Raw genomic sequence first — 24336 nt, forward strand, 5'->3', positions numbered from 1 at the left:
TGATGAGGAATTCCTCTTAATGTCAAAGACACAAATCAGGACGAAATGATCACTAAGAATCTGATCTCCAACTGTAAAGCCAGAGACATGTGACCTAAAAGAAGGGGAGACTAAAATATAGTCAAAGTCTTGGGTTCAGAAGGGTATATCTCTCAGGGGTATGCACCAAGAAAATATCTGATCCGGATTGCCCCCCACTCCCACCCCACCCCCACCCCACCCCACCCCCATTTTCACTGAGATTGCTTGTTTCTGGGTCAGATATTACTGGTTTGGGAGTCGGGCCTGTGTGGTTTTTCTATTCAAGTGTGTGGTGCAGCTGTTAATAAAGATAATGGCACCAAATTTGCACTGAACACAGTCCCCACTCTAACCTAAAGACCTCCTACATTTCAAGCACAGGGGTCCATTTTACAGACCGCTCAAGTAGATGCCTCTGTACACAGCCATGCCTCTCTACTGATTCCTGCAGCCTAGCAGGAGAGCTCGAGAAAGGTGTTTTTTAAAGAACCTGCTTGTATTAATTTCACTTTCCTCCTTATACACTGACTGACTGACAATAAAAAAAAAACATTTACCTTTCTGCTGAAACCACTCCATTCACCATGCACTCTTGTTATGGTCTGTTTAACAAAATAATGGAGACCAGCAGCGTTTCTATTATTCCCTATGGGGGACTTTTAAGGGGGGGGGGCTGGGGAGTCTGTTTTTCAACCAAATGCTACAAAAATTGCAGTGGAGCAAACAGCCTGTCACATATGCCTCCTGCGTATCTGCCATGAACGTATGTTGTATCTGACTCTGGTCTCTGAGAGCTGGAGAAGTTCTTTATTGCTGCCATGCCAGTAGGTTATCTTCGAAGTGTTCACTTTCTCTTTCTCGCTCCACTGAGTCAGTGTCCTTGAATGCCAGCTGAAACTGGTTTGGGATGCAGCCTTCTTGAGAACTAAAGATAAGTTCATCTTTCTCACTGTTTAGTCTAAAACAATGTCTCACACTGTCTCACCCCAACCCCCACCCCCAGCTAACGGTCCTTTTCCCAAAGGCGGGAATACTCCGTATAACTAACACTGCTGGCTCTATCTACGTCACTTCTGCAAATTTCACTGTCTGAGCACCTTGTACTGTATGGATCTCTAACAAAGTTAGTTCAACTGGAACACCTGTGCATTAACTGTGGAGAACTTGGAGATCTAACTGCCAGGGATTGACACAGCTCCTAACCACTAAAGACCATCCAATTCTACAGCTGCTGGTTCCTCCAGTTGTTCTACTTTCAGAGGGAAATCCCCACAAAAGAATAGTGAGGGGAAAGGAAGCTCTCTGATGCTTGAGTTTGGCTGGGACTGCTCTGTTCTTCTCCCTTACAAGGATCCAATTGGAAAGGAGAAATGCAATTGTCCAGAAAATCCTTAGATTGGCTTGGGGTGCTCTGTAGTCCTCCCTTGCAAGGAACTGATTGGAAGAGAGAAAAGCCAGTGTCCAAGAAATCTTTACAATCAAAGAAAGACATATTTATGCTGCATTGCTGGTAAGCACTGGAATTTTTCAAGGAGGGTTTTTTGTATTTCCCAAGCATCTTAGTTTTGTGCTACCGTTCTGGAAAATCAAAGTAATGACTTCAAACAATGGTTTTCCTGTATATCTTTGGCTTGGGAATTCCATTATGAACACCCCTAATAACTCTGTGTAGGATTGTACTCTATCACTAATGATATCATTCTGTGCAGATGGAATTGACCTGTTTTGTAAGGACAGGGATGTGCACCCCCACACACACACACACAAATCCAGGAAAACCAGATCTGGGTTTCAAAGATGCCCCAAAAATCTGGGATTCCTAAAATCCAGGAAACATTCTCTGATCCAGTTAAGACAGTTCAGAGAATCCAGGATTTATTCAGCCATCATTCCCTGATCGGGGGGGGGGGGGTAGTATCCAGGGTGGGGGGACATTTTTCAAGCAAACTCCACCAAATTTTCAGAGAACCTACTCCTGACTATCCTCTAAAATCACTAAGTTTCAGGAAGATTAGACACGGGATCCAATTCTATGGACCTTCTTCATTTTTTCCTAAGGGAGAAACATTTCCAAGCAGGCTCTCAAGCAGAAACATACAGGGTCAAGACTGCCAGTGACCAAAGGCACGCTCCCAAATGCAATCTCAACCCAGAGAAAACTCAACAGAACCAAAGTGAAGCAAGGGAATGGATGGAATCCCCAGAAACAAAATGAATCAAGAGGACCGACATCAAAAAAGAGGATCATGTCAAAACAGAGAATTCCACTCAAACCAAACTGAAACAAGGGACCCTGTTGCAACTTAGCTCAACTGTGTCAGAGTTCAATTGTATGTATGCAACCAAAGAGACTCCATATTAATTCTTTCAATATTCTAAGTGCTTTGTTCACAGGTGCCAGGATGTTCCCAACAGCTATCTCGCAGCTAGCTCACAGAAGAGGATTGTTTTGGCTATCGCTTCTCCAGCCTTGGGAAACTTTCGCTTTCTCAGCTTCCAAGGGATTGTTTTGAGAACTATGGGGGGAGGTTGGGTCTGCTGGGTTTTGATACTTTGCACCTCATGCCTTCCCTGTCATTCGTAACAATACATGTGTACCAGTCTGGATATTGTATCTGGGCCAGTGGACTATAATGAATTCTTTCTTCAGTAAACTTTTTGAAAACAATGGACTTTGTCTGATTGCAGAAGGTAGTCTGGAGTAGAGGCATTATCTAGCCACAGTTCTGACATTTTGTTACGAATGACAGGCAAGGCATGAGGTACAAAGTATCAAAACCCAGCAGACCCAACCTCCCCCCATAGTTCTCAAAACAATCCCTTGGAAGCTGAGAAAGTGAAAGTTTCCCAAGGCTGGAGAAGCGATAGCCAAAACAATCCTCTTCTGTGAGCTAGCTGCGAGATAGCTGTTGGGAACATCCTGGCACCTGTGAACAAAGCACTTAGAATATTGAAAGAATTAATATGGAGTCTCTTTGGTTGCATACATACAATTGAACTCTGACAAACTGTACCAGTTTCACTCACAGAACTCATAGATCCAGAGGAGTTAATCGTGTTAGTCTGTAGTTGCAAAATAGTAAAAAGTCCAGTAGCACCTTTAAGACTAACCAACTTTATTGAGGCATAAGCTTTCGAGAAACATAGCTCTCTTCATTAGAGGCAGAGAGCTGTGGTTCTCGAAAGCTTAGTCTTAAAAGTGTCACAGAACTCAGGCAGACAAGGAGAGCTCTTGCAAGGATTGGCCACTCACTCCCCTTCCCTCCTACCTCTGCCTCCCTCCCCTCCCTCCTCCCTCTCCCCTCTTGGAAACAAAAGCAGGAGAAGTCCAGGAAAGAGCCAGCCAGAGGCTGAAGCCACATTTCCCAGGTTTACTTAGATTTATCCTGGATCCGGGTTCCCAAGCTGGATCCAGAATTCTCTGATTTGATTCAGGAAAGCCGGATTGGCAAAAAGCCAGCTGTTTTCCCAAACTCTGGATCCAAATTGCATACCCCTAGTTAAGGACATTTACACTGATTTTACCAGGGTCAGAGCTCTTAGCTTTAATATTTCCTCCCATGTTGAATTAGCTAGCTACCATGAGATTGAAAGCTAGTATGGGATGTCGATGGAATGTTAAACTAAGGCTGGGCAGACCCTCTGTCAAGTCTCTGTTGTGAAGGTCACTGGTCCCTATCAGCTGAACCTACCTCAATGGGTTATTGTGAAGACAAAATTAGGGAGTACAGAACCATGTTTGCCATGTGAGATCCTTGGAGAAAAGGCAGGGAAAAAGTATGACGGATTCATTGATTGAGGCTGCTAAATTGACTCAAATCCATCAAAAACAGTACCAGTTGTTTGCATAGTTGGTTCTTTGCTGTGTTGGAATTAGAGACTGAAATGTGCGGTCTTGGTGGCCCCAGCATCCTTTTTAAATTACTGAGAAAGGCAGAAGCGAAGGATTAAAACAAGTTTTCTGTGAAACCACTGGGCTGTATCCTGCCATTTTTTTCTGGTGGTGAAAGAGGGACACCGGTTAAACGCCAAAAAGATTATGCTAAGGATTTGCAGGACCTGGGGCAGTGGCTACCATGAATCAGCAGAAATTAAGCAGAAAAGCCTGTAGGATCCTTTCTAAGAATACATAGTCCAGGGGATAATGTGTGCAAAAGAGACGTAAAACCAGCAGGGTAAGCAAAATCTCTGCAGTGTCTACAAAGCCCTCTTTACTTGTCCTCTTGAACTGACAGAAGAACTTTTCCATTGTCCTGGACCTGTGCAGTAAAAGTAATGGGATGGAGAAATTGACAACCATTTGCATCTTGAGGTCCCAAATGGTGAGACAGAGATCTCTCAGTGTCACAGTGTGGAAAAGATGTTGGCAGGTCATTTATATCTACTCAGGAAGGTGGGGTTGGGCTGAGTCATCCTGTAAGAGTTTTCCCAGGGTTTTGGCTGAGTCAGTTTTGACACTGAGAGATCTCTGTCTTTTGGTGCGACACCTCTGACGATGCCAGCCACAGCTGCTGGGAAACATCAGGAACTACAATGCCAAGAGCACGGCAATACAGCCCGGAAAACCCACAACAACCATCGTTCTCCGGCCGTGAAAGCCTTCGACAATACATTGGTGTCATGTTAGTTGCCTGATAGAGCATGTAGTGAAAAAAGGAACATGTATTTTGCTTTGTTAACGAATCTAATGCTTAGTACTTTCCTAGAGTGTTCAAAGCATTCCATTTTCATTCTCTCAGGCATGAAGCTGCTGTGAGAGGGAGGCAGCCAAGCTTGGGGTTTGTATTTTTGTTCTTTTCACAGAGGAAGTGGGAGGCAGTTCCAATTTTTACTCTAAAAGGGGGAGGGGGCAGACGGCTGAAAAGAGATGAACCCACTCATTTCCCATACTCCACTGTCACAGTTTCTTTCCCAATCTGCCTTACTGAGAGCCAAGCTACAAGTTATCAAGTGGAGCACAAGTGAATGCCAAGTGAACAGGGAGGAATACACGTAAGTCTGTTCACTTGTCATTCAAGTATAATTTGTCACTTGTAGCTTGGCTTTGAGAAAGAAGTACACTCGGAGATGCCGCATGGAGAGGTAAATTGGGGCAGGACCTAACACCAAAGGAAGAACACAGTCGCACTTTCCATTGGCTGGAGCCAAGATATTACTAAAGAACTATGGTCAACCTTCTATTTTTGGCCTTCAGTCATCATTATCCAGCTCTGTAAAACAGGCCGGTATTCTTACTCTATATTTTACAGTCTGCAGAGCTGGTAAGAACCATCAGAAATCCCCAGTCAAAGATATCTTCAGGGCCCTCTTCATATCACTCAAACCCAACTGAAACAACATATGAAAACAAATCACAAAATTTGCTTGGCTCTACAGACCCCCCCAGGCTTGCCAAGACCCCTGAATTTTGTCCCTTTAACTCATTTAACTTGGTGATGCTCGTTTAAAGCTATTCAAAGAACTCATGTCTCTAGATACCAACGACATGGTAGTTGATACCAGTGATTTCAATGCATTTAGAAGGGTGTAATTCTGTTTAAAATTGCACTTAGACTTCACAATTGAAACCATGGAGCAATCAGGAGCCTCCTTTTAGACTAGTCTGTTCTCCAAACCTCTTCCCTGATTTGTTTTATGATTTATGAAACAAAGGACCAGGGAAATTCTTGGTTGTATGGATGGAGCTCTCTCTCTCTCTCACACACACACACACACGCAGAGACTTTGTATGCACATTAGGCTTTGTTTTAACATTGGGCTGAGGGTCCATATGGGGGAAGAGACAGTGGGGGAAATCTCACTCGTCTCTATGCAAGATACCTATATTGATATGTCATGATCGAATGTTAGAAGAACACAGAACAAAAGATTCCTCAAACCAACAGGTATTGAGAAAATCTCAAATTGGTTGACTAATGATAAAGGATCATTGAGCAGCGTGTGGCTAAGTGAGTCGGACAAGGACATTGACAGGGAGTCGGAAAAGGAAGATAAGCACCAACCCTGCAAAAACAAATGTGAAAACCAGCACTTCCAAAAGTGTCTCAGCAGCAGATTCCGATGACAATTTATGTCGAAGCTATCCTAAAAGCAGGGCTTTTTTCAGTGGGAACGTGGTGGAACGGAGTTCCGGAACCTCTTGAAAATGGTCACATGGCTGGTGTCCCCGCCCCCTGATCTCCAGACAGAGGGGAGTTTAGATTGCCCTCCGCGGAGGGCAATCTAAACTCCCCTCTGTCTGGAGATCAGGGGGCGGGGACACCAGCCATGTGACCATTATCTCTGAGGGCAACCCCCTGAGTTCCACCACCTCTTTCCCCAGAAAAAAAGCCCTGCCTAAAAGTGTTGTCATTTTGCCAAGGTGAGGAACAGCCAGCAATTCAAATAACATGTGTGTGTGTGGGGGGGGGGGGAAATAACGTGTGGGATAAAATGTTGCTTGCCCATTTTTCTAACATTTTAATATGACCAGGAATAGAAAACAGTTCGGTATTATATTCAGGAAAGTCACAATGAGGTAAATTAAAGTTCAATAACTGTTGACATTCCAAGCCAAACATTGTGTGGCAGACTGGAATACCTCAATATCCTCTATAGAAATGGTCTTCTAAATGCTCCTTAGGGCTCTCATTGCCCCCATGGAGGGCAGGGAAACCCCCACTCCCAGCCTCTGCCCCCTGCCACCTCTCACCTGGCCGGTGGGAGGAAAGGTGTGAGAATGGATGGAGAACTCCTGAGACCACATTCTCATGCACTAAGGATCACTTACACATCACACTGGGAATGACGTCAATTCCGATGTGGTGCACAACAATGAGGTTGCTCCATTGGCCAATGGAGAAAAATTGGTGCAATGCAGAAGCACTCGATCATGCTGGAGCCGATTTGTTAAAAATTGCCCCCCAACACTAGATAAGTACACCCCTGCCCCCAGCTTTGAGCCCTGGGGGACCTGGCAAGTGGAAAGCCTCGCGCTCCTCCTTATGAAAAGACTTACTTCATCTAGGTATATCTTCAAAAGCTAAGCAAAAGCCTCTCTCAGAGTTAGTTTGCATTCAGCCCTCCAATGATGTGTAACAGGAGCGCATGCACTACATGCCTTCTTGCCAATACACACAGTAGCCATTTTGGGTGAATAGGGGCAATGCACCTGCTTTCTCTCTGCATGCACAAACACAAATCTGGTGTTCTGTTGACACACATTGAAGCGATACACACATAATTTCTCAAAAACATCAGAACCCATCCAGAATGTACTCCACATTGCAGGAGAAGGTGCAGATGACATTCTGAAAATTAACTGCAGGCTGACTGTAAGAGATAAGCACCATGCCTTATTTGATCCAAACCTTGGGCTCTAATATCTTTGTTCCTTTATCTCAGGTCTGCCTATCAGAAGAGGAACCATATGCTGCAATTGTTCTGTTTCCTGATTATTTAAAAATGCCATTACATAAGGTGATTAGCATAAAAAGGCTTTGTGTTTACTAAAGATCAGCTCCTATATGGACCAGTTTTACTTTGCTCTTCATCCACGGCATTCCCTTCTTCATTCAACTCTCACAACTACTTGAAGTACATTAGGCTGAGAGTCCATGACTGGTTCAGGGTGACTCAGGTAAACTGCTCAGCAGAACAAGTTTTGAACCGTGGTCTCCTAGCTCCTAGTCTAACAGTCTACTCAGTATATCATATCAGTTCTCACACTGGAGGACTGAGAGAGCCCCGTGGCGCAGAGTGGTAAGCTGCAGTACTGTAGCCCAAGCTCTGCTCATGACCTGAGTTCGATCCTGGTGGAAGCTGGGTTCAGGTAGCCAACTCAAGGTTAACTCAGCCTTCCATCCTTCTGAGGTCAGTAAAATGAGTACCTGTCTTAATGGGGTTAACCTGTCTGGCATAAAAAGTAAAGAAGTTACATAATTGCAGTTTAATGTTTGACAGGGGTTAACCTGTCGGTCATAGAAGGTAGTGAAGTTACATAGTTGCAGTTTAGTTTTCTAGCGTTGAAAGGTTGTCAAAGCCAAAAGTTCCATTCCATAGAAAAAGGGGAGGGGCAAGTAGTATAGAGTCAGCATTATTACAGTTAAACAGTCATTCTCTGCAATTGCCTTATGTTAGTTGGTTGTACTGGAATTCCTGAATAAGGTCGTTTAACGAATCTGTCTCTGGCTGGTCTGATCAGGGTGGATATTTTGAAAAGATCTGTTGAACAGAAACTGACAGTACCCAGTTTCCTGGGGGTAAAGTGTAGATGACTGGGGAAGGCAATGGCAAAACAAAAAGTCTGCCAAGAAAACGCCATGATGCGACATCACCCCATGGGCCAGTGCTTTCACAGGGGACTACCTTTACCTCACACTGGAGCATTCAGAAATATTCAGAACATATCTGAACTCTTCCAGACGATTCTGTTTAAGTCATTACTCTGCTTAGGGAACATTCATTGTATACATGGGTTACAAAGATCTACAGCACTAATTCCAATTTGAAGTTTTGTTTTAAAAAAAATGTCCTTCATACAACTCACATTTAGAATAATAAATGCAGATGAGCCCCCTTAAATATATATTCTTCCTCCCTGAAGATACCAATCAACTGACTGACAAGCTTTGAGGCCTAGATTCCTAAATCAATTCCTTAATCTGATCTCGGCCACTACAGAAAATTTATAAAATCTTCAGACAATGAATTGCCATGAGATTTTCTCAGTATAAGTTAACAATTAATTATCTAAAATTGATTATCTAAAATTCTAGATCAAAGGGTTCAGACTATTTTTCTTCCTCATGTACTGTTTTTCTGTGTTTCAACAGGGTTGCCAATCTAAGCAGTGGATGAGGACTAGGGATGCCAGACCCCCAGTGGGGGTGGGGGATCCCCCGCTCCCACTTTCCACACCCCTTCCCCACTTACCTAACCAGCGGGGGGGGGGGCGTACACCTTCTGTGTGCGCTCCCTCATGGCGCTGTGTGCTCCCGTGCACAGCAGCCACCAGGATTGGGCCCATTTTGGCCTGGATCAGGGCCATTGCGGAGCAAGCAATTTTCTCCAGGCCAGTTTGGCTAGGGATCCTGGAGGCGTTTTGCCATCTTCTGGGCATGGAGGGATGTGGGGGGAGGTTGTTGTGAATTTCCTGCATTGTGCAGGGGGTTGGACTAGATGAACCTGGAGATCCCTTCCTATGATTCTAACTCAGAGCTGGCAATCTTAAATGAATCATAGATTTTTCCAACAGCAATATGAAATGGTACATTACAGAAAACAGTTGTTGACGCACTTGACAGCGTGTACAGCCCTTAGTCGCTTTTCAGTTGGAGTCATAAAATGAGGAAGTAGGAAACGATCCTAACTATCAGGCTACCTGTTTTTTAATTGACCTTTCTACCCATGGTGACAAAAGGTGCAGTGATGGGAGAGCAGTTCAGAAGACTGCTGAGCCAACTGGAAATCTATTGGCATGACTCGCTGAGAATAAACTACATACTTTTCTAGTTGGATAACAAGAACATGCGTGGTTGCTCTAGATACTATTGCTGAGAAATCAAACCGAGTAGCAAGGATCAAAAGCAGTCACTTGTTTCACTGCAAGCTTTAATTAGTAGATTAATCCATTGAAGCTTGACTTGATTAATTGGTTGGGGACTCATATCAATCAAGAAAGGGCACATTTTCCTGGAAATGCACTTTGTTATTTTCAGGCCATTTCAGAGTTCAGAGGCATAAACTCTTGCAACATGGAATAAAATATTAAAGTCTTATTTATTAAATTATGAGTTACTACACAGTTTTGATAATAGAGGGATTTGTTTAAAATTAAATCTGTCAATCAATTTAAGCAGCAAGGGTATATTTCCAGACTTTAGAAGAGTCATGCCCTTCTAAAGCCATTGGAGGCATTGGGGGTTGCCAACTCCAGGTTGGGAAATTCCTGGAAATTTGGGGGTGGAGCCTGGGAAGGGCAGGTTTTGGAGAGGGTTATAAAGTTGTAGAGTCCTCCCTCCCAGGCTCCATTTTCTCCAGGATACGTTTTTCTTGAAAAAGTATACAGATGCAACAATTCCAACCATTGTGCTATTTTTCATTTAATGCCTAGAAAGGAAATCAGAAGACATCCCTTCCAACTTGGCTGTTCCTATATATTCCACTGATTGTAATGAAAAGTTGCAGAGAATGCTTACCTGTTTGTGAGCATGGTCATAGGAGTTAATGTGATTGTCAAACTCTTGATGCTTGTAGTACTGTTTGTTACACAATTCACAATAGAAGTTAGCTTTAAGATCTTCCAGAGCTTTGGCTATCGTATTCTCCTTTTCTGCGTAATCCTGAAGAAAAGGAAGAAAAAGGAATTTCCAGTTATTAATTTGATACCACTAATTGGGATTTTTTTTACTTCGTAATTTAATCAAATTTACATTTACTCTGCTGTAAGTAAGAGCCTTCGGATATTTTGCCTTATCAGCAAAGAGGCACAATATTTTCACACATTAAAATCGATTTCTACCTTGGGGGGTTTCTGAAAAAAGATGTGAGGCGAAAGGAAAAAAAATAAATCTCATAAGAAAATAAATAAATAAATAAATAAATAAAATACGTATCTTACTCAAGGGTGTTTTAATTTGTGGGGGAGGGGGGAGGTTCTGTGGGTCAAAAAACCTTCAGTGAATAAATGCTTTTATGCAAAACACACATGGAGATTAAAAGAGTCATTTAATTTGGTTAGGGGGCTATTCCAGTGAACGGTAATAAACAGTTTACTGTTTGAAGATGGTGAAAATCAATACGTGGGAGGATGATTGTGGCCACCATTGAAGAGTTGTTTATTTCAGAACACACAAAACATCTCTGGAGCCTAAGCTTTGTGCTGTATCAAAGGACAGATTGACATCCATTGTAGCTCAGAAATATAATTTGCTGTATTTAAGTACTCCTTAACTTACTGTCAATATATATCACATCTAACTTTAAAGGTACAATAATGCATCCATAATCCATGATGGGAGATTGGGAGGGGCAAGAAGATGTGGAATACATTTCTTGGCTGAGACCATGACTGAATATCTGGTAGAGAATACCTTTGTGTATTTACATACCAGTGGTTGATGCTAAATGACAGACAGGTAGCCTGGATTAGAAACGGACACACTGTAGTATTCTTTAAGGACAGCGTGAGGTGATGATGTCATCAGTTTGCACCTGCAATGAATTAACTACGTAGGATCACCACCAAAATGGTGACTATTGTTGATCCATTCGTTCTTGGCATCAACTTGCAATATAAAAGTGCAGTTATAGAAACATGGAACTGGAAGGTACTCCCAAGGGTCATCCACTCCAACCCCCTGCATGATGCAGGAAATTCACATCTATCTCCCCCTTATTGCCACAGTGAGCCCTGCTCTGTGCCTGAAAATATCAAATCTTGCCTTCAAGTCATAGTTGACTTATGGCAACCTCTGGTTGGGTTTTCATGTCAAGAGATTAAGAGAGGCGGTTTGCTATTGCATGCCTCTGCAACTCTGGTCTTCGTCGGAGGTCTCCTATCCAATTACTAACCAAGGCTGACCCTGCTTAGCTTCTGAGATCTGACAAGATCAGGCTCTGAAGGCAAAAATCCTAGAGGATCCCCACCCAAGCTAGCCTGGAGGAAAATTCCTTCCTGACTCTGAATTGGCAATTGGCATTACCCTGGGCACATAAGAAAGGGACATGAGAGCTGAGCACTGGCTCATCCCTTCATGCCCTCCCTTATTTCCCCACTCTCCTGGCCAGTGGGGAAGAAAATGTAGGGGATGGGCCTAGCTCTTCCTTGTCATGCTGGTAATGATGCCATTTTGCAAGTGCACAAGGTCAGTTCCCCCCTGCACACCGTCCCCAACAACAACCCCCATCCCCTGAATTGGGCTTCAAGGGACCTGGCAACCGTACCTCCCTCTCACAATCTGCCTAAATTCATATTGACTTATAGAATCATCATGGCAGTCAGGTGGCCATCTAACCTTAAATACCTCCAAGAACCTCCTGAGGAAGCCTGTTTCACTGAGGAACCATTCTAACTGTCAGGAAGTTCTTCCCAATGTTTAGCCCAAAACTCTTTTGCTTTGATTTTAACCCACTGTTTCTGCCCAGCCCTCCAGGGCAATGGAAAACAACTCTGCTCCACCTTCTGTGTGTGACAGCCCTTCAAATACTTGAAGAGGGCTATCATATCACATCTGAGTCGCTTACTCTCCCAGCTAAATATGGCCAGCTCTTTTAACCTTTTCTCATAGAACTTGATCTCCAGACCCCTCACCATCTTTGTTGCCCACCTTTGGGCAACATGTCATCATCATTCTTAAACCATAGTGACCAAAACTGAACACAGTACTCCAAATGAGGTCTAACCACAACAGAGTAAATGATATCATCACTTTACATGATCTGGACAATATACTCCTGTTGATACAGCCTAAAATCGCAATTGCCTTTTTACCTACTGCATCACACTGCCAACTCATGTTCAGTGTATGTTCTACTAAGACCCCTACATCTTTTTCACGTGTACTGCTTACAAGACTAGTCTCCCCCATCCTATTTATTTATTTATTTATTTTCAATTTATATTCCGCCCTCCCCACATTTCCAGCAGGCTCAGGGCAGATTACAGACACATACAGTTGAAATATATAAAACAATTATTATAAATTAGCAACCATAAAAACATCCAAAATTACTACACAAAATACATACAAACATGAACATAGCAGCACAACTAACCTAGAATTATGCTTTTGATTTTTCCTATCTAAATGCAGAACTTTATATTTCTCTGTGGAAATTCATTTTGTTAGTTTTAGTCCAGTTTTCCAGCCTGTCAAGATCATCCTCAATCTTGATTCTGTCTTCTATGTAATTGCTACCTCTCCCAATTTAGTATCAACTGCAAATTGAATGAGCATCCCATCTATTTCTTCATCCAAGTCATTTAGAAAGGTGTTGAATAACACAGGGCCCAGGACCAATACCTGAGGCACTCCAATTTTCACTCCTCTCCAAGAGGATGAGGAACCATTTACAAATACTCTTAGGGTGCCATTTGTTCCCACGTTGGATCAAATGACATGACTGTAAACACCAGTGAGTGCATAAGGGCTGACTTATGAAGTCTTTGGCAGGCAGCTAACAGGATGAGGGCACAGGTGGCATTTTCTTCAATCCTGCCAGTCAAAGGAAGAGGAATGCAACAAGAACCGAAAATTATGGAGCTGAACCACTGACTTCATTCATGGTGCTGGTGTGATTTGAATTCTGGGACCATGGACTACATTTCCTTGAAGATGGCCTGTTTGCATGTGATGGACTTCAAACATCAAGAACAGGGGGGAAATGTGTTTGGAAGGGACCTGGGGAGATTACTTGAGAGGGCTTTAAGCTAACTGGCATGGGAATTTCATGGAAAAGGAGAGCAAATGACAGATGCCTATCTGGGAAGGCCAGGTTAAAGACGGGGAACTTTGCAAGGCTTTCGGTGCTTGTATACCAATGCTCAAAGCTTGAGTGATAAGAAGGAAGAACTTGATCTACTAATACGGATGGAAAGATATGACTTAGTAGGCATTACAGAGACTTGGTGGGATTTCCCATGACTGGAATACAGTAGTGGATGGGTATGAGTTATTCAAGAAGAATAGGAGGTGTCGTAGAGAAGGTGGAGTGGTGCTGTATGTGAGGAAATGGCTTGAATGTCAGGAATTACTGGAGGAGGAGAGTGACAGCCCAGTGGAAAGTGTTTAGTTAAAGATAAGGGAGGCAAGGATGAGCAGTATTGTGGTTCGCAGTCTGCTATAGACTGCCTGACCAAGAAGATGAGGTGGATTCTGCCCTCTGTGAGCAGCTTGATAGGGTATCCAAGAAACATGACCTTGTAGTTATGGGGGACTTCAACTTTCCTGATGTATGCTGGGAGATCAACTCTGCTACATATCCAGGGTCATGTAACTTCCTGACCTGCCTGGCCGACAACTTCCTTTCTCAAATGGTAGAGGAAGTGATGAGGGGCTCAGTCATACTGGACTTGATATTAACCAACAAGAAGTGTTGATTGACCAGGTACTGGTGAGAAGGTACTTATGGAGAAGTGATCACATCCTCCTAGAATTCATTTTGCTGTGGAATACCGAGGGAATTTGTAGCCAAACGTGCGGGTGAGATTTCAGTAGGGCAAACTTTAATAAACATAGAGATATGATGAGAGTTATTCCATGGACAGGAATGCTGGAAGGGGAAAGAGAGAGTGAAGGCTGGGCTCTCTTAAAAGAAGAGCAGTTGCAGGCTCAAGCTTTCACTACTCCAGCAGGATGGAAATGAGGTAGAGAATTTAAGATGCCAGCGTGGATGAACAGAGAGCTCTGTGATGAGCTAAGAAGGAAAAATTAGATGTTCAAGAAATGGAGAGCAGGAAATGCATCCAAAGAAGAGTATCCAGGGGTAGCTAGGCACTGTAGGGCAGCCGTCAGAGAGGTCAAAGCTCATAATGAGCTGAGCTGAGACATACAAGGGAAAAAAGTTCAGATGGACTAACAGCAATCTATTATAAGTGCTTGGAAGAAGAGTTAATACTGTCACTTTAAAGGGTGATAAATAGACATGGGCACAAACAGAAAAAAACGAACATGGTGTTCATTGTTCGTTGCCATCCATGAACAATGAACAACGAACACTGATGAACATGATCCTGTCACGAACATGTTCGTTGTTCATTGTTCATAGGGGTCAGCAGGTTCTCCTCCAGCTGTCAAGATCCCTACTGCACCACTCCCAGAAACCCTACCTGAGCAGGCAGCAGGAAAGGTACCAATAATAAATAATAGCTTGGTCCCAGAGCCTGGCAGCAGCCCTGGAACCTGAAGGGGTAGATCCCTATCCCACCACACACAAAGAAAATTCAAGCTCCAATGCACTCACCCTGTCTCTCTAACAGCAGCTGTCTCTCCCTGAAAGCCAGAGCTGGGAGCCCCCTCCCCCCTGGTCTTTTCCTCTTGTAACAAATTTGGAGCTCCACACTTGGAATGAAGAACTGCATATCAAGCGAAATTGGGCTTAGATTGGGGTTTCCAGGGCAACAGCAGGAGTTCAGATAGAGTTCTGGCTTGACAAACAGCAATGAACGAGGCTTGCAACAACCACCTGTTCGTTTAGAATGGGGCCTCACAAACAGCTTGTTCGCGAACAGCAGATTGGGCTGTTCGTGGGCTTTTTTAAGTTCGTGTTGCTGTTCGTGCCCATCTCTAGTGATGAATAAAATAAGTGAAGATAAGACCCTGCCCAAAGTTGGCAGAAGCCTCATATAACATTGATTTATAAAGAAGGCAATGATCCAGTGTTACCCCAATCTTTTAGGCCCATCTCTTTATTGAACACGGACTACAATCGTTTTACCTCGATAAAGGAAGAAAGACTAAGAAAATGTGTAACAAAAATAATTCATCCTAACCAGATGGGCTTTGTACCAAAGAGATTTATGAAGGAAAATATTTGTTTTTTAATTGATGCAATGAAATTTGTGGAGAAAAAGGGACAAAAAGTGGCATTTATGTTTAGACGCTTTTAGACTCTGGCCGCCGCCACCACCCACCTTCCCACATAGCTGGGAATAGTAGTGCAGCTTCCTTTGGCCTCCACGATCCACAATCCACGATCCATGGCTCGAGAACAGGAGATGATCGGTGTGGATCATTAATTCGGGATCGTCGCTGGCGCCGATCCACGATCAGCTGGATCGTTAATTTTTTTGGGATCGTGCCCATCTCTACTTAGCAGTACCTAATATTAAGCTATATTATCAAGCAGCAGGCCAAGTTTGGATTATAGATTGTAAACTGCAGATATGACTGAAGGGCTACATAATCATCTGTGGGTAAAGACAAGAACTCAAAAGCAATATAAAAGTCATGTAATTAGAGATAGCCTGCTTAAAATCTGAACTTCTGTAAGAATGAGGATTAGTCTGCCAACTTCATCAGTAATGTCACCAATAGTTGTATTTTGCTATAAATATGTGAGTAAAATTATTTTACAACCTATCAGGATATGATAAATCCACACAGAAAAATAAAAACATGGCAAACAGTTAATGAAGAAGGAAAGAAGATACAATGGCTGATATATCTCCAGTTAACTTCTAGACTAAAAGAAGCTGCTCATGCTTATAGAGGTCAACTAAGAGATTTAACTGATTTCAAAAAGATAATTACCCAGCAGAAAGATTATATATTAGGACAAATCTACAAACTTTTACTTCAATATGATACAGAAACAGAACAAGTTAAAATGTGTATGTTGAAATGGATCCAGAATTTCAGAGAAGCGATAACATTTCAAAAGTGGGTGAATTTATGGATGAAAGGTATAGCATTTACTGCAAGTCAAACATTAAGAGAAAACTGGTATAAGATGTTTTACCGGTAGTATATTACCTCAAAAGATATTGAAAAACTGGATAAGAAATATATAGAGACGTGTTGGAAATGCAAAGAAGCAGAAGATACTTTTACCCCCCCCCCCAAAAAAACCCATTTTTTTTAAAGATATCCATGCTGAGATTCAGAAGGTTTTAAAAATTGATTTTGCCATGACACCTGAGACTATGCCGTTGGGAATTTTGCCTGATAATGTTAACATTACGTGAACTATTCAGATACATGTTGATGACAGCCAGAGTAATAACAGCACCCAAACGGAAAGTGGAGGAATGTCCAACTAGAGAAGATTGGAAAGAGGCAGAATATGCTGTAATGGCAAAATTAATGAATGACATAAATGGAAGATTGTTGGGATTTTAGCAAGTGTCCTATGTTCAGTCATGAAAGAGTTAAATTGTTATTCTGTTTGTTTCATCAGATAGCTATCTAGCATAGAACCACTTAGGCCACGAGTAAAAGTTCCAGCCATAGAAAGGGGAATCTTTAGTCCTAATGAAAGAATCTAGGAGAGTCTATTGGATGAACTAATTTATTGGGGGGCAATTAGCTAGCAAGATATACTAAGGGTTTATTGCTCTTTGTTCATTTCAGTTCTGTGTTCAGTCTCTAAGAGCCAAGCTACAAGTGATGCCTGACAAGAGTTGGACACGTGTCAGTTTCCCTCAATGGTTGATGGGAAGTATAGTCGTCACTTGTAGTTTATTAAACATTGGTTGATCTAATAAGGAGGTTCATTAGGATGGAGAGAGGAAATATTTCTGAGACTCTTTGTGTTGTATACCTGAAAACTATGATATGTGTGTGTTATGTGCCATCAAGCTATATTTTAAATGTTATTTGGCTATTGCATTTTGATAGTTCTTGAAATGTATATCTTCAATTTTCTTTCAAATGTAAACTTCTGTCCTCTTTCCCGTTTTCTTTGTTTTGGAAAAAAAATACTTATTTTTAAAAGGGGAGGCAGAGGGAGGACGATCCTAGGAACTACAGGCCAGTCAGCCTGACCTCTGTCCATGGGAATATACTGGAACAGATATTAAAGGCACTAGTCTGCAAGGATATGATGGACAACATGTTAATATGAGGAAGTCTGCATGGAGCTAGTTTGGTGTAGTGGCTAAGAGTGCAGGACTCTAATCTGGAGAGCTGGGTTTGATTCCCCACTCGTCCACCTGAAGCCAGCTGGGTGACCTTGGGCTAGTCACAGCTCTCTGGAGGTCTCTCAGCCGCACCCACCTCACAGGGTGTTTTGTTGTGGGGATAACAATGACATACTTTGTAAACTGCTCTGAGTGGGCATTAAGTTGTCCTCAAGGGCGGTATATAAATTGAATGTTATTATAATATCATTATTATTATTTGTCCCCAACAGATTCTGCCAGACCAACTTCATCTCCTTTTATGATTGAGTGACAGACTTACTGGATCGAAGGAATGCTGTTGATGTAGTTTATCTGGATTTCAGCAAAGCTTTTGACAAGGTTCCTCATGATGTTCTGATGGGTAAACAGAAGGAATGTGGACTGGACTCTAGGATGGTTGGATAGATAGGGAACTGGTTGGATAACCCCATTCAAAGAATATTTTTCAATGGCATCACATCTGATTAGAAGGAGGTTTCCAGTGTAGTGCTACAGGGCTCGGTCTTGGGCCCAGTGCTTTTCAATATTTTTAAAAATGATCAGGACAAGGGATTACTCATTAAATTTGCAGATGGCATCAAACTGGGAGGAGTAGCAAACATCCTTGTAGACAAGGGTAGAATTCAATGAGATCTGAACACACTGGAAAAGTGGGCAGATTTGAATAAGATGTGATTTAACATGGGTAAGTGCCAGTTCTCCACCTGGGTAACAAAAATGCAAAGCATGCATACTGGATGAGGGATATACTTCTGGGCAGCTGTGTGTCAACAAGATCTTGGGATATGAGGGGATGGGAAGTTAATAAGATGTCCGGAGTCAGACTCCGAGACTGTGGCCGGGGCCATCTACCCTCCTGCAACCCCACCCCTGCAACCCACTGGGAAGTTCCAGCAATGGGTGGAGAGGGAGACGGCCCAGGCTAATGGAGTCCCGACACCCAAGATGTGGGACAGCTGAGGTGCAGCGGCAGAAGGCCCTGCAGCAGCAGAGGCAGCCCCGAGAGCAAGGGAAGTGGGGTGAAGCGGTGCGGCAACAGGACCCGGCTTCACAGGCTGCAACACACATCAGCCACGGTGGGTGACTGGCTGCCACAGCAGCGGCATGGCAGCCCACAACAAGCCCCAGCTGGAATGGGGCAGCAGCGGGGAGACACACAGCCAGGCAAAGGGGGAGGGCCAGCTCCGCCTCACCCCCAGGAGATCCCCAGTACCCAGGCTTGATGCTAGGCCAACAGGCCAAGCCCTAGCCCACCCACAGGATGCAACCTCAGGCTGGAGGTGGGTCCACCTGGGAAGGTGTCCAACCAGCCCCCAAGACGGCCAAGGGCAGGTGGGGTGGGGAGGTTGTGGCCACACCTGGCACAGGTGTTGTGTCTAACGCTGAGGGTTGGAGGGTGGGAACCAGGGCGGGAGTGGTGATTAGGGAAAGGATAAAAATATGGCTCCATGCCCAAGCCAGGGAGGAGTATGGAGGGCTGTCCTTGAAGCTAAGGGGCAGACTCCAAGAGGGGCAGAAGGCTACGCTAGGGTGACCCCCGGAGGCACTGCTGTAACCCCAATTCTGAGGCCTCAAATAGGGCAAGGAAGCCTCTTGACGGGCAAGGTGACTCCCTACCCAAGGCCATACAGGAGGCCCTGAGGCAGAGACAGTGCCAGAGGGGCGGTACTGTGGCAGATGGCACAATGGTGGATGGGCAGCCGCCAGGCAGAGACAAGGCAACATGCGACATAAGAGCAGTCAGTGTGACGCAGCAGCAAAAAAGGCAAATGCAGTCTTCGGGTGTACCAACAAAGGCATAACATCCAAATCACAGGATGACATTGTTCCACTACATTCCACATTGGTCATGCCCCACATGAAGTATTGTGTGCAGTTCTAGAGGCTTCACTTCAAAAGGGATATGGAGAAATTGGAATGGGAGCAGAGGAGAACCACCCGGATGATCAGGGGCCTGGAGACCAAACTGTACGAGGAAAGACTGAGAGACGTGGGAATGTTGAGTTTGGAGAAGAGGAGGCTGAGGGGAGACATGATTGCACTCTGTAACTATTTAAAAGGCTGTCACTCAGGGCCAAGCTGCACATGACGAATGACACTTGAACGGCAAGTGTATTTCTCCCTGTTCACTTGCCCTCCACTCAATCCACTTGCCGTTCAAGTGTCATTCGTCATGTGTAGCTTGGCCCTTAGAAGAGGGAAGGGAGCTGTTCCTGTTGGAATCAGAAGATAGGACTCAAAACAATGGGTTTAAACTACAGGAGGAAAGGTACCAGCTGGATGTTAGGAAAAACTTCTTCACGTTATGAGTAGTTCAGCAGTGGAACTGGCTGCCTAGGGATGTGGTGGGTTACCCCTCATTGGCAGTCTTCAAGGAGCGGCTGGATGAATACTTGTTGGGATCCTCTAGTCCAACCCTCCGGCATTGGGCAGGAGGTTGGACTAGATGATCTGTAATCCCCTTTCCAATTCCATTTTTCTATGATTCTATTATCTGTCAACCAGTTCCAAATCTACCTAACAGCAATAGGATCAAAAGCACATTTTCCCTCTCTTTTCCTCTCTCCCTCCCTGTTCCTGCTGCCTTGGGGGGAAATGATAAAATAATGGTCCCAAGATTTCAGGACCTGAAAAAATCCCAAACGAATAGCAACACTCCCCCAAAACTGGAATGACACAAACAGTGCCTACCTAAAATCTGGATCTGAAATTAATACAGAAGTTTTTGAAATGCACATTCTTCATAACAATGCCATTCCCAAATACGATGGCTCAGTGTTAAGGAAATGAAAATACCGTCTAAAGTCCCAGAGTTGATTACTTATTGATTCATAGTTATAGTCAAGCAAGCCTTTATTGGCATATATAAAATATAAAATTTTAAGTGTCTTATTGATTCTTGAAGTTGATCTTATTCAAAATTCTTAAGGACACCATTCTGAGAAGGCCTCGGAAAGACATCCCCAAGAATAAATTGGCCTCCTGCTTAAAGGATGCCAAAGCCACCACAAATAGAGTAGCTATTATGGATAGCATTTGCTAAGGAAGAATCCTGTAGACCCATAGTAGTAGAATTATTCCAAGCCCTTGTCAGTTTTTCCGTACTGCAGTAAAATGATGGGCTATCAGGATTGGCCATAGAAAATTGCACACTGAAATGCAAGACATTTTTCTGGCCCAATCAGATTTCAGAAGCTCTGTGTAAATCACTATCAAAATAGTTTTTTTATTTACTTATTGTCAGGGTTATTTTTCTGGGAAAAGAGGTGGCGGAACTCTCAAGAGGGAAATGAGGAATAAACATATGGGATTCTTTGAAATAATATTATTTTCAAGCACTATTGCCAAGTATTTTCAAGAGGTGCCGGAACTCCATTCCACCATGTTCCCCCAGCAAAAAAGCCCTGTTTATTGTGATGGAAATGCAATTAACTATTCAGCCAATGATCTCCATGTGACTGATCTCATAAGGGAGTTGTACTCTGAATTCATGGGTAAATTGCTCTTAGGGCCAACTGCAGCCACTATATCCTCTAAAATTCCTTGAACTGCTCTCCAGAGATCAAAACATAAGAGAATCAGATGCATTAGAGTGTCCTTCCTTAACACCACTTCCTACCCTACCTGTTCCTCCTTTAAGCCCTGTGGTTTGTGGCTTGAGGAGGTGTGTGATGCTATGCCCTTCAGTCCACCGACAGAAATCTCCACCTCATTTGCAGATGGAATTTGCGTAATTAAAACGAATGACTATTTTTAAAGTGCTCTATTGGCCCCTAGTTTCACCTCTTCACCCAGCAATCTCTTTCTAATATGATTTACATCTGTCACTAAAACTTCACCAAATGAAAATTACAAACAAATGTGGGTATTCCTCAACAGGCAAAACTGCTAAGGAATTTTGAGGGAAGATTTCAATCAGACGAAAGAATTTCTCAGGGTATTCTATGTTTTTGTCAACAGATTCAGTCAGAAGTGAAATTCGGAGTGGATTGGAGGTTTCCATCCTGAGGGACTTCCATGGTAGAGAAAAGTTGTTTTGATAAGACACACTACAAATATCAAGCGAGTTCTAAACCTCCTTGAACAGGCTGCTGTCTGCTTTTGCCCTTCCTACGGCTGAAGGGGTTATATCCAGGGCTGCTGTCTATTGGGAGACAACATTCCAGGGGCCCTGGTCATCCTGTGTGTGTTTTATATCATATTTAGTTTGGGCCTGGGTGGTGTGGGGAGGGAGCCCAAAGAGATTCTCTGTCTGAAGACTCATTGTGACTCTCAGCAGCCCTCTCTGCTGCTCGGCATTATTTCAGAGCAAAACCCTGTCCAATAATTTTAAGACTCAGCTAGATTCCTGCCAAGCTGGTGATGGAATAGCAGCTCGCTGCCAGTCTTCTGTGTGTTTGAAATAAGCTGAAGTGTTTGTGACTGCAAAATTGCCTTGGAAAAAAAAAGTCTCATAAAATCGCTTGATTAAGTTTTTAAATGTTAGGCAAGCTGTTGTGCATGGGGATGTGGTTATTATTTATTATTTATGACATTCTCCTGGTACTTCAGAACTGAGGAACTAAATCAAAGAACTAACTTTATCTCATATAGGCACACAAGCACAAATGCCAGGGAATATTAGTGAGCTCTTGCAGGCAGTCTCTGCCTCCCCCTTATGCAGAAAACAGCAAGGCCACTGGAAAACATGTCACTGTTTATGAAGTATGCTAGCTTACAGATGACTAGAATTGAGCATCCCAGGGCTCGAAGGCGAAGTACGATACCTTAATATTTTGTTCGCCCCTTAAAGTGGGAGTACAGCATGGGTCCAATTAAACTGAGGTTGTTCTCTGAGACTCAATTTTTTTCTCTCCATCTTGCAACCCTTAGCAGTGGGATCACCATGTCATCTATCCTAGTTGGGCAGCTCAAGAAATATCACTGTCCTGGACACTGTATGTCAGGACAGCGAGCAGATAACAACAACAACAACATTTGATTTATATACCGCTCTTCAGGATGACTTAACACTAGAGATGGGCACGAATTGAAATATGAACCAAAATTAAGCACGAACCAGGCCGGTTCGTGGTTCGTGAACCGCAGTTCATCAGATCCCATTTCTGACGAACTGCCATGAACTTTTAGGCTGGTTCATTTTGCTCGTTTTTTTTGGTTCATGACTGCAGGCAGTCTGGTGCCAATCAATCAGTTTCCTATGCAACAGGGGATGGACTTCCTGCAGACCTTCTGCTGACCTGGAAGTGACCTTCTGCTGGCCCGGAAGTGACCTTCTGCTGGCCCGGCAGTGATGATTTTCTGATCTGGATGTGAACTGGTTCGTGCACCAGGGGCAAGTTCATGAAAGTTTGTGGTTCGTGGTTTGTGAAATTTGACAAACCATGAACCGCATGGTTCTGTTTTTTTCCAGTTCATGCCCATCTCTACTTAACACCCACTCAGAGTGGTTTACAAAGAATGCTATTATTATCCCCACAACAAAACACTCTGTGAGGTGAATGGGGCTGAGAGAGCTCTGGAAGAGCTGTGACTGGCCCAAGGTCACCCAGCTGGCTTCAAGTGGAGGAGTGGGGAATCAAACCCAGTTCTCCAGATTAAAGTCCCCAGCGCTCTTAATCACTACACTAAACTGGCTCTCTGATGGAGCCTCTGAACATGAAGAAAGGACAGGAATGCACAGCAAAATCACATTCAGTTGCACTCCTCATTTGAAGAGCAAAATGAGACTGCCTGGATTTGTACACAGTTCCTCTCTAATATGGCATCCCTTAAATTAACTGTCTGATCCTGTATGGCTGAACTGTATGGCTTCAGGAACAAGACAAGAAGTTTCAGGTGGGTAGCCCAGTTGGTCTATAGTAGAAGAGCAAGAATTCAATCCAGTAGCACCTTAAAGACCGAGATTTCCAGGGTATGAAGTTTTGAGAGTACTGTTGTTAAAATTTCCATTGGGAGGAGAATTCACAGATTCACAGATTAATTAACCCTTTTCAACATCCATGTTCGTCATATTTGCCACACTCAATTGCTGAACACTATGAAACAGCATTTTGTTTTGCTTAAAATAGCCTATTTATGGACAAGCACAGTTCTCTCCTATTGAAATCAATGTTCTTATCGCTAAGAACGTAGAAAGAACCCTGCTGGATCAAGCGAGTGGTCCAGCTACTCCAGCATTCTCACATAGTGGCCGATGAGTTGTCTTGGAGGGCCCACACACAGGACAAGAAGTCACCATCTGTCTCATGCCCTTTATAAGCCCTCTGAGCCACTGTGGAAGGTGCCTATGTGACAATGTGCCATTGTAGCAGCTACAGCGATGGATTAGAATCTGGGAGACCTAAGTTTGATTCCCCTTTCTGCCATGGAAGTTCGCTGAGTGGCCTCAGGGCAGTCACATTCCCTCAGTCTACCCTACCACACAGGGTTGATGTAAGGATACAATGGAGGAAAGGAGAATGATGTGAGCTGTTTTGTGTCCCCACTTGGGAGAAAGGCGGGATAGAAATGAAGTAACATTTTAAAAAATCAAAATCTGTAAGAGCATAAAGCCTATTGTTTGTTTATTTGTTTTGCTTTAGAAAACAAGCACTTCCTTGACTTTCCTTGTCTGTTTTGACTTTAATTAGTATTTTATCTGCTCACGACCTGAGTTCAATCCTGGCAGAAGCCAGGTTCAGGTAGCCGGCTCAAGGTTGACTCAGCCTTCC

The 24336-nt window shown here is 43.5% G+C and overlaps 1 protein-coding gene across 1 annotated transcript in view; it reads right to left on the bottom strand.

Moving 5' to 3' along the window:
* ZNF804A (zinc finger protein 804A) overlaps positions 1-24336 on the bottom strand; it is a 380269-nt gene that overhangs the window by 92707 nt on the left and 263226 nt on the right. Inside the window, exon 2 of the mRNA XM_054969888.1 lies at positions 10200-10343. Coding sequence (XP_054825863.1) covers positions 10200-10343 — 144 coding nt within the window. The remainder of the gene's footprint in view (positions 1-10199; positions 10344-24336) is intronic.

Source organism: Eublepharis macularius, chromosome 2 (assembly GCF_028583425.1).
Source record: "Eublepharis macularius isolate TG4126 chromosome 2, MPM_Emac_v1.0, whole genome shotgun sequence".
In the NCBI taxonomy this organism is placed as follows: domain Eukaryota; kingdom Metazoa; phylum Chordata; class Lepidosauria; order Squamata; family Eublepharidae; genus Eublepharis; species Eublepharis macularius.